At 45.7% G+C, this 11,510-nt stretch overlaps 1 protein-coding gene across 1 annotated transcript in view; it reads right to left on the reverse strand.

Annotated features, from left to right (window-relative positions):
- The window catches only part of ror1 (receptor tyrosine kinase-like orphan receptor 1), a 275,320-nt gene extending 264,016 nt beyond the window's left edge, over window positions 1-11,304 (reverse strand). The window contains 1 exon segment of the mRNA XM_084309728.1: window positions 11,010-11,304. Coding sequence (XP_084165854.1) covers window positions 11,010-11,124 — 115 coding nt within the window. The 5' untranslated portion in view covers window positions 11,125-11,304.
- Window positions 11,305-11,510: the final 206 nt, after the last annotated feature.

The raw sequence follows: 11,510 nt of genomic DNA on the forward strand, positions 1-11,510 counted from the left end.
CATCTGAGCGGCGCCATCCTATCAGAGTGAAGCAACAATTAAACTGAAAATGGAATTATTGTTTCGTTCATCGCATAGGCTATTTAATTTTAGCCGATTTTAATACAATTCAAATAATAAAATTGTGCTTAGAGGAATTATTTTCACCGGACATTAAGACCGGAGATATTTAAATATTCGGACTTCAACATATTTTGCCGGTCAAATACCGGTAATTACCGGCTAACGGAAACGCTGGTTAAGTGTCTTGCTCAAGGACACTTCGACACACTGGCGGGATGAGCTGGAATCTAACCGGGAACCTTCCAACTACCAGACGACCGCTCTACCTCCTCAGCCACTGTCGCCCCCCCCCCCCCCCCCCATTTATTCCATTTACCTTCATATTCAGTATACCTCCCAGCCCTAATACTCCACTTCCTTAAATCCAAACAAATCGTCCACTAAATATACACCAATTTAACAATTAAATACACACCAATTAAACAATTAAATATACACCAATTAAACAATTAGCGTACAACATATTTTCGTAACAGCTCGCCCTGTGGCACCGCAGCAAAGCACAGAAAACCTTGGCACGCACGCACGCACACACACACACGTGTGTTGGTTCTGTGATGAATGGGAGGCTGGTAATTGGCGAAGCAGTGGCACGGTTTACACACAGCGAGGCGTTCCACTTCCATCAGAGACTCACGGTTTACACACAGCGAGGCGTTCGACTTCCATCAGAGACTCACGGTTTACACACAGCGAGGCGTTCCATCAGAGACGCAGAGCAGAGACTCACGGCGTGCGATTTATGACCGAGCGCTGATTCACTGAAGGTGTGTGTGACTTTCTTTCACTTCTCACACGCCTCAGAGAAAGGACTCAAAGTGTCCGAAGAAAGCAGGCCTCCGCCACGCACGCACACACACACACACACACACCGTTAGTCATACATCTGCAAATAACATTCCCACCACGTTGTTCAGTGTCTGCCAGGAGCTTTGAAGGGACGTTTCAGACACTTGAAGGCTGAGTTAGGAGTGAGTTAGGAGTGTAGTTGTTTTTTTGTGATCACATTTTTTTATTTTCCATTTTTCAAACATGAAACATCACAACTCACAACACAATAATAACAATAATACGTAAAAGACATCCAAAACATAAACTAACCAAAATGATCAGACAATAAATTAGACAGAATATACATTTGCCTACATATCTAGTTCAAATAAGCTGTCACAAAGTATAAGGCTTCCTGAGCCCCCTCCATCCCCAGGCCCGGCAGCTGCGAACCCCAACCCCGAAGGACCCGGAGTCCGGCGCCCCCACGGGCCAAAGCACCACGCCACTTTAATGCTTCAACCCGCAGAGACCCCCCAACCACGGCCCCCCCCAGTCAGAGCCCACGGCCACCAGACCCACAGCCAAAGGGGGCCCCGAAAATATACATCATTAAAATTACAAGAGAAGAGAAAAAATAATAATAACAATAATAATAACAAAAAATAAATAAAAAATAAAAAACACAAGTGGACAATGGCACCGTTTGGACACAAGGTACATCGAGAGTCAGGTCTGAGGCCCATTAGGTTCAATCGCCTGGGGGTCAAATAAGTCCTATGAACAAAATTTAGATGAATCTGTTGGTGATCTGGGTTGCGTGATGATAGCCTAACATTTTCCCAGACTGCATCCCAATCAAAATCTATATCCAACTCAGGGATATCCTTTCTCCAAATCGTGTCTAGGGGCAGGTCCTTATATGAGGACATAAGTAAGTGCCGATAAAAGTCAGAGACGAAGCCTCTCGATGTCTCCCTGTCATAAAATAATTTGTGAAGTTAGGAGTTAGTTGTGAGTGAGGAGTTAGTTAGGAGTTAGTTGTGAGTGAGGAGTTAGTTGTGAGTGAGGAGTTAGTTAGGAGTGAGTTAGGAGTGGGCGGCTACGTGGCGTAGTGGGCAAGGCGCTCGCCACGAATGCGGAGACGCTGGGCTCGCCTGTTCGAGCCCAGCGCTCCACATTGCTTTCAGTTTAGCTGGTCGTTCATACTAATACACATTGGCCGTATTAGGGGGTGGGAAACTGATGGGTGGGGATCGGGCGTTGTGGACAGCGACTCCTACAGGTCGGTTGGTGCGCCTGCGCAGTAGAATCAGGAAGTGTCGGGGGCAGCGTGAGCCTCCCACGCGTTACTCCTCGCCACTGAGAGATCGAGCTGCGCAGGTGAAAAGATGCGACTGCTGTTACCTCAAGTACCGGAGGGGACTTGTGCTATGTATGACTTAGTCCACATTGCAGTCGGCTTGTGGGAGGCAAGAAACAGCGTTCGTGACAGGGGAGGGTTGAATTGGATGATACGAAATTGGGATGGGAGAAAATATAGAAAATGGGAGAAAAAGTGGATAAAAAAAAAAGGAGTGAGTTAGGAGTTACTCACCAGTTACCAAGCTGGTGTCGAGAGGGAGGAGCCACGGCGCGTTTCTCCTGTTATTTCCAAACGTCTTTGGTCACTTATAGAAGATGACAGAAAGGCGGCATTTTGGTCGAGAAGAAAGGTGAAGGTCGTCGTCATATTATGATGTTCTCAGATCAATGAGTAAATTGCGTGTTTACTCATCGTGATTTCAATATCAAAGTGATGGTGATTAACACTTTCACTGCCGCACTACCAAGCGGTTAACCCTTTCACTGCGACAATACAGACGGTTAACCCTTTCACCACCACACTACAGAAGGTTAACCCCCTTACGCCTGTGTAGTGTGGTAGTTAGTGAAAAGGTTAAGCAGCCCGACTCCCAGCCCCGGCTCCCGTCTGTAGAGGGCTCAGTCTGGACGCAGACGGGCTCCTCCCACACAGCCAGGCTGGAGGTGAAGACTTGAGGGCTTTTTCAGGAGGTAAAGTGCCTTCAGTGTCAACAGCCTAGTCTCACCGAGACGGTTCCTCCCGGCATGATTTATAGACTCCCTGACGGCTATTAAAGGGGCACTCCGCCTAAAAATAATAATGATTTATTCCGCTCATATTCCCACACGTGAACCTTAAACCTTGTACACAGCCTTGGTTTTGAGGGAGTTATTGACTGTGATTTTGACCCCCGGTGATGTCATTGGAGGTAGGCTGAATCCTTTTATTGTGTCAATTACAGACTGATGAGATCATGCCTGGATAACTGACCAGGCATACCGGACAAACGCCTCAGGGCCCCAGACCATCAGGACCCCCCCCCGAGTCTCCTGAGAGATGGGGGGGGGGCATAATACTTTATTTCCCTGGAGCCGCCTAATCCGGCCATGAATGAGATAATGTTGATGTAAAATAGTTTAGATACTTACCCCTGAAGAGAAAGTATATGGTAGACTGAATTCATATAAATGGTAGCATTTATATAGCGCTTTTATCCAAAGCGCTTTACAATTTATTCCTCACATTTTACCCATTGTAAGGGGCTGAGGGGAATGGTGATTGATGGCTTCTATGTTCCTGCCTGTTGGCTCCTCCCAATGGAGAGAAGAGGACTGACAGCTTCAGATAGGCAGGCCCACACACCCAGCTGTCTCCCAATTAAGCAATCAGCATGCCTCTCAAAGAGGATGGATAAAGAACCTCAGAGTGTGTCTTGGAATGGAGAGTGAGAGAGCTGTTGGGAGACATCTAAGGCTGCGGTTACATTAGGGCCGTTTCATTTTGCTTTTCAGAACGCTGCTTATTGGCAGGCAAGTTAGAGTTAAGTTAGACGTCGTTTTGTCTCGTCTACTATATACATGTAGTACAATGCCAAAGCAGTAGGTGGCGATGTAGTTCAAACATGAAGGCCATTTTCAACCAATCAGAAAGGTTGAACGAGTCACTCCACATCCTGCTCAAAATCTCAGAAAGCCACCATCTTTATACCTCGCATGAGCCATTTAGCAGCATAGCATTTATTTTTCAGCAAGAAATAAAGTGCAATAAACAAAAACGGATACATTCACTGTGTGTTCTGCCTCATTTGTTGATGATTTGTTGAGGAAACAAAACTAACATCAACACAATTGACCACCAAGAGCGGAGTTTAGTCTCACAGAAATATCGCCGATTTTGTTAGCTTACGTGCTAACGTGATTGGGATATGCCATTATAACAGTATAGCATTGTGGCTAGCAGCGTAGTAACGTTAATGCTAGCAGAATGAATGGATGTAAACGTTATTTAACAGATTGCAGAATGAGTACAATACAATACGGCTCAATTGTTAAGGGAATGCAGACTGTTGTAGTTTGGACTGCATCCTTATAACAATAACTTGACAACACATGATCTTAGTTTAGCCGCAGCTACAGGCAATCTGAGGAGGACGCAGCTGATATCCTGTATATAGGTCCAGCCAGAGGAAAATTTGGCGTCTGTGTTTACTACTGCGCATGGGCGTTGGGCAAGAAACGGCTCTGTATCGCGCAAATTACATGGCACCATTGTCGGCGAGTTTCGGCGAGTTTCCAAAAGGAAAACACCCTTTCAGCGTTGCCACTAGGAAAACGCGTTTTCCTGCCAAAACCGTGTTTCTTTTTAACTTGGACATGCAAACGTAATCATTCGAAAATACAACGTTGCTGTTTTACCACAGTGTAACCATGGCCTAAAACAGTGAGTAGACAACCGGTAAGCCGGACAGAGGCCCGGCCTAGTGGGGGACTGGACGGTAGTTAAGTGCTCCAATGGGAGCCAGTATGATTTAGTTGTTTTTCTTATTTGCGTAAATAAATGCCCCTGGCCATTGTCCAGCGGGGAGCTAAAGCTATTTGACTGTGTTTGATTAACCTCTTAACAGGCAGGCAGAAAAGTGGAGATTATTTTACTTGAACTTGAGGACTGCATACTTTTTTTGCTAAGCTTAGCTTTATACTCATAGCACATGCATGCGCCTGGTCTCTTTTGAAAGATAACATTCTGAAGTTAGTTACTAATGCAAAAAAGGAGCATCATTTTTAGTGCTAATGAAATAGAGTAACAGAGGTTTGAACTTGAACTTGTGTACGCACATTTTTCTTTAGTGGTTGCAAGATTCCATATTCCATTATTCCAGCATAGAGGTATGAGCTGGAAAACACTGCGGTTCCATAGCCTGAAGTCCTATGTAGTATAGGTCCAAATTGTATAACAATCAGTTCAGAAATTAGTCTTTGAAAGACATTTTAGTAAACAGACCAAAAAAAAGCGAAAATCCATTTCGGACCGGGAACCTCTGGATTACCAGGAGACTGTTCTACCTCCCGAGCCACTGTCGCCCCAGTTTAGATCCTTACCTCTGAAAACTCCATCTTTGGAGAAAGTATATGGTAGACTGCATTAATATAGGGCTTCTATCCAGAGCGCTTTGCAACGTATGCCTCACATTCCTCCATTCACTCACACAGACAGAGCAAGGCACAGTGCAGCTTGTCGGGGCGCCATTAGGGGCCAAGTGTCTCGCTCAAGGACGCTTCAACACACGCTGCCCGGGAGGAACCGGGATCCAGACGACCTGCACTACCCCCTGTCTGACCCTAACCTTCAGGGAGAGAGGGGGAGTGAGAGAGAGATATAGTGAGAGACAGGGAGAGAGAGTGAGAGACATGGAGAGAGAGTGAGAGACAAGGAGAGAGGGAGTGAGATAGAGAGGGAGAGAGAGAGACAGGGAAAGATAGAGACAGGGCGATAGAGTGAGAGGAAGTGAGAGACAGAGGAAGTGAGAGAGGGAGGAAGTGAGAGACAGGGAGAGAGAAAAAAGTGTGCGCATGTGTGAATATGTGTGTCTGACCCTAACCTTCAAGGAGAGAGGGGGAGTGAGAGAGAGAGGGAGGGAGAGACAGGGAGAGAGAGTGAGAGAGAGAGAGAGACAGGGAGAGAGAGAGACAGAGTGGGAGACAGGGAGAGAGAGTGGGAGACAGGGAGAGAGTGAGAGACAGGGAGAGAGAGAGACAGGGAGAGAGAGTGGGAGACAGGGAGAGAGAGTGGGAGACAGGGAGAGAGTGAGAGACAGGGAGAGAGAGAGACAGGGAGAGAGAGAGACAGGGAGAGAGAGTGGGAGACAGAGAGAGAGTGTGTGAGAGAGAGATAAGTGGGAGACAGAGAGAGAGTGTGAGAGAGAGAGAGAAGTGGGTTGGTGGTAAATGTTCCTGTCAAACCAGATGAAACCCACTGATAACACAACATGTTTTGCATGACAGTAGTAAGATGCAAATTGAGTCTGAAGGAGGCTTTTCATCTTCAGTTTTCATTGTTTATTCATTTCCACAACGACATTCTTTCTGCATCCCGGGTTAAAACATGTTGATTGACAAATTCACTATCGGGGGAAAAAATGTATCCGTGGATTTATTTCCGTCTGAGAGAGACTGTATTCATGATGTAATGACAAGTTTGACCATCATAGTCATCAAATCTAATGTGAATCTGAGAATTGCAGTTTTCAGGGTGTATTTCTGTGTGAAGGGCATTCCCACTCCTTATTCCAGATATGACATTACATAGTTACAACAGGCTTATAAACCACTAGTCGACTAAAACTGACCAATTAATCGACTGATCACCTAAGAGGGGTGGTTCTGGTAGATGAACCAGAGAGAGGGGAGTTTATTTATTCTAAGTTATTTTAGAGAGAGTGAGAGAGAATGTGTGTGTTTGAGAGAGAGAGATAAAGAGTGTGTGAGAGAGAGCGAGAAAGTGTGTGTGAGAGAGAATGTGTGTGTGTGAGAGAGAGGAGAGAAAAAGTGTGTGTGTGAGAGAAAGAGAGAGAGAGAATGTGTGTGTGTGTGAGAGGAGAGAGAAAGTGTGTGTGAGAGAGAGAGAGAGAGAGACAGTACCTCTCTTGACAATCCAGTAGTTACTGTTTTATATGCTGTAATATTTGATGTTTTATTTTATGATGATATTTTGTATGTACTTTGATATCTGTTTTGTAATCCATGTTTAATATTAATCATTTGCTTTGGCAACATGTAGAAGTACGTCATGCCAATAAAGCCATTTGAATTGAATTGAGAGAGAGAGAGAGAGAGAGAGAGAGAGAGAGAGAGAGAGAGAGAGAGAGAGAGAGAGAGAGAGAGAGAGAGAGAGAGAATAAGCGGACGACACCTCAGAGGACCTCAGGATGAGAGCGTTCCCTGGTGCGGCCTCTCCCCCTGTAGACCTCTGTCCTGTAAATAACGCTCGGGTGCAGAGAGGGAGGACCACGCTGATCCAGACAAGATCCTCCTCCACACACCATCCATCAGGGAGGAACAGTCTGCTCTCTACTCTCCACACACGAGTCATGAAAGAGAAACATGGACACATGTCCCACGCCACGGTGTACAGGACCAGAGACGCGCGCGGCCAGAGAGACGACGTGCTTATTTCACACACCGGCTCGCTGGATCCTGTCAGGAGCCAGTTTTGTAACATTTCTCAGAAGTTCAGGTTATTTCAGTTCTAGAATCCTGCTGCTTTGAAATTCCCAGGAGGGGTAATTGTTATATTGCACCTGGCAAGCAAGAAATACATCAACAAACAGAGGAGAGAGAGAGAGAGAGAGCGAAAGAACAAGAGAGAAAGAGACTGACTTTATTTTTTTCTTTATTAAAACGTCTCAACTCATTAAACTATGCATGCCGCCACAGCAGCGCAGGCCCTCCTACCCAGGCAGACAGCGCTACCCGCCATACTTTGGAGGGCGAAGGTGAACAGAACCAGGGAGGTCCAGACCAGGGCAACAAACTAGTGAGACAGAACTACTACAGAGGCTTCCGACCAAGGGGTCCACCCCGTCCCCAAACCGGTGCCGGACGGAGGGGAGGACAAGGAGAACCAGGGAGGTGAGGGCGGCCCCGAACCAGGAGCCCCGTCAGTGCCGTTACCGCCGCAACTTCAACTACCACCGCAGACGCCCACAGGCCGGCCGGCGACAAGCCTGGCCCAGAGGGCGGCACGGAGGCTGAGGCAGGAGGCGAACCATCCGCTGTGAAAACGTCCGCTCCTGAGGCCCAGCAGGGCGGGGCTGAGTAGGAACAACCCGCCCACTAGCAACCTACCATCTCTTTACCATCGGCCGTTTTTTTTTGTCAACAACAAGACGAAACATCAAAGATCTGAGCGATAAGAAACAGATTTGACTCGACGATCGTCGCAAGCTTGCACCACGCATTCCACCAGATTTACCACCGATTGCCTGCAGACAGTTCTTTTCCATTCTTTTTACGCTGCAGCTGCAATGAGTTTTGGGGAAACGGCAGATGTTTTTCTGAATCGGTCCTAAGTTTTTGCACCAAATGGTTTTTGAGATAAAAAAAAAAATAAAAGAAAGAGAAAAACGATGTGATGTGTTAATCTTGTGGCCATGTTGTGGGGTTGAGAGTACAGGAGTTGGGTTTGTAGCTGGTCCCAACCTTTAATGGGGTTTGTGGTTGTTGATGTTTTTTTGTGCATGGGATGTGTTGGGGGTATTAGTGGATGTTTAGCGGGTCTTGGGGTGAGAAATGTGTGTTGTTTAGCGGGTATTGGGGTGAGAAATGTGTGATGCTTAGCGAGTCTTTAGCGGGAGATTTTGTTCATCCCTCTGGGCGAGGGACTTTGTTGTGGGGGGGGGGGGTAATGTAGCGACCCTAGTATCAAGGTCATTGGTCAGCCAGGCTGTCACTCTGCTCTCTACCAACCCGGGGCTGGCAGGTGACGCTGTTGTTCACGCGAGCCTGCGGGTTGGTGGAGGGGAGGGGGCAAGGGCTGACCAACCGAGGGTTTGAGTTCAGTCTATGAATGTACTGCAGAGGTGATGCACACAGGGGTGTAAAAAGTACCCAGAAATTATACTTAAGTGAAAGTATGGGTACCGTCTCAAAATCGTACTCGAGTAAAAGTCAGAGTATCTGGCTAAAAACACTTGAGTAAAAGTAAAAAAAAGTTCCTACTTTGAAATGTACTTAAGTACTAAAAAGTTAAAGTACAACTTTTTTTTTTATTGCAAGGGGATAGACCAGGGGTCTCAAACTCATTCCATCGTGGGCCAAGTTTTCATTTTAACTACACATTGCACCAGGTGAGTTATGTAGTTGAAGAGGTGAGCCAATTAGTGAAATCATCAGCTGGTGTTTAGGCAAGGCTGGAATGAAACCAAGCATACACTCACACAAGGACCAATCAGCATGGGTATGGGCGGGTTAATTTACCATTGATGGGGATTTGATTGGCTGTTTATAAAGTGCGGCAGCAGGATTAATAAATTAATAACGTTAACGTTAGTTCGGCCAGAGAAACAAATATACTAATTAAAATGGTTGGACCTGCGAGATTTGTACTTTGTAGGTCTGCATTTTGAATGTAAGGAGTAAAGAGTATGTTTTTTTCCTCTGAAATGTAGTAAAGTACAAATCCCCCAAAACAGTACTTAAGTATTGTAACGATCGAAGTACAATTACTCAAATACTTTTACACCCCTGGTTATTTCGGTGATAAATAAACCCAACTAGAGAAAAAACAACTGCGGTTGGTGAGTCATTAATAGCAGACGCTACACAAATCATGTAAAACCCAGATTCGGCTCAAACAAGGGACTAAACACGTTTCGCAATTATGCCACATCAATGTGGAACGCCCTGCCTAAAGCTGTAAAGGAATGTGAATCACTACCCACCTTCAAAAACACTCTCAAAAAACACCTACGTGAGACTGCAATTCGAAACTGGCCCCTACAAATGTCCTAACCTAGTTGTACAGTAAATGACCAAGTAAGGCTTTGTCAACATTCCAATGTACAGTGTAAAATGTGTGTGTGTCCCCTACCCAACCCCCCCCCCCCCCCCACCTCCAATGTACAGCCCTCACCCAACCCACCCAACCCCACCCCACCAACCTCCTCCAATGTACAGTTTCTACGCCAAATGTATATACACTCCTTTTCTGGACACTTTTGTATCACAAACAGTACTGTATTTGCAAATCTGATATGTCATAAATGTATAGATGTAGCAGTACTGTCTATCTGTATGTCATGTATGTCATATATGTTATGATGAATTGAAAATGGGGGACCCTGGTGGAAACAAGACGAAAGTCTTTCTCTGGTCTGCATCCCCTTAACAATTGTATGTATTGAGATGTACTGTACTGTACCCATTCTGCAATCTGTTAATAAACTTTTCAATCAATCAATCAATCAATCAATCAATAAATATAAATAAATATATATAAAGTGTCTGCAGTCAAGTCAACACACATACAAACCATGCAAACATACACTTAACATGAGTCAACAAAACTACCGTAAAACAACGAAGAGGGCGTGAGATCATCAGATATAATGATGTTTGTCGTCCGTGTTTATCTCATTATGGGATGTTGTCACATCAGCAAATAGACAGAGAGCGGGTGCGATGTTTCTCCTGCGATCCTAACCAGTAGAAGAACATAATAAACGAGCCAAAAACAAACCAAAACAACAGCAATAATACACCATCTCCCTGTGAGGCGAAGGTGTGAAGAAAATAAATATTGGTAGAACAATCCCAGCTGCAATAGCACTGCGTATCACAAACTATGTTCTTCTGGGTCAAATACTAGGTCAACATAAACAAATTCCCTTTTGAAGTAAAAAACAAACAAAAATGCATACATGATGGTATTGCGTGTAAAAAAAAGAGCTTTACATGTGAAGTGATTAAAACACAATGGGATCATAGCCTCACACAGTTATCCATCACGACCACCCCAGAAGCCCCCCATTGTCTTCAGCAGTGGACTGAGAGTCTGTGTCTGAATTGTCTCCGACGGTGCAAATACTTCAGAACACAATAGCAGGATCATCTAGGAGCCAAAGAGCATTTTGCATGACAAGGAAAGGTCTCCGCAAAAGACAAACAAGCCGAATAAAGAGCGTGTGTGTGTGTGTGGGGGGGGGGGTTATTATAGTGAAAGGTTACATCATTGATCGGATGATGCGTGTGTGTGGAAATGAAATGTGGAGCTGGTCGTGTATGAGATATTGAACAGTATGATCATCATCGAGACTGTAAACTATAGGACTTACCAGCTCCGTGCGTCTCCGCTAGAAGAAGCTGCAGAAAGACGAAGATCCGGAGAAAGTTGATTTCTTGACATCTCCGCAGATCCTGGGTCAGTGTCGCTCGAGTTGGATCATGCATTCCTCCGGTTTCAATGTTAGTCCCTTTTTAATAACATCCACTGGAGCCGCAGAGACTCACGCGTAAAAGTAGTGATTTCGGGAAGAAGAGTTTGGAAAACAGTGCGTAACGCAACGCTTCTGGTGGAAGACGTGGAAGAAGTTATTTCTCTCTTCGCCTCTCTGCCTCCCTCTCTCTCTATCTCTCCCCCTCTCTCTCCTTTTCTCTCACCAAGTCCCAATACTTTCCTCTCTCTCTCTCTCCCTCCCTTTCTCTCTCTCTCTCTCTCTGCTCGGAGCGCACGCTTCCAGAGAACTCTTGCGTGCGCCTGGCACTGGAGAGCCACCTGGCTCTGATTAAGGTGCCATGTGTCGCCACCTTTTGGTGGATTGGGGAAACTGCAGGCC

The sequence above is a fragment of the Notolepis coatsorum genome, assembly GCF_963971535.1.
Source record: "Notolepis coatsorum genome assembly, chromosome: 3".
NCBI lineage: Eukaryota > Metazoa > Chordata > Actinopteri > Aulopiformes > Paralepididae > Notolepis > Notolepis coatsorum.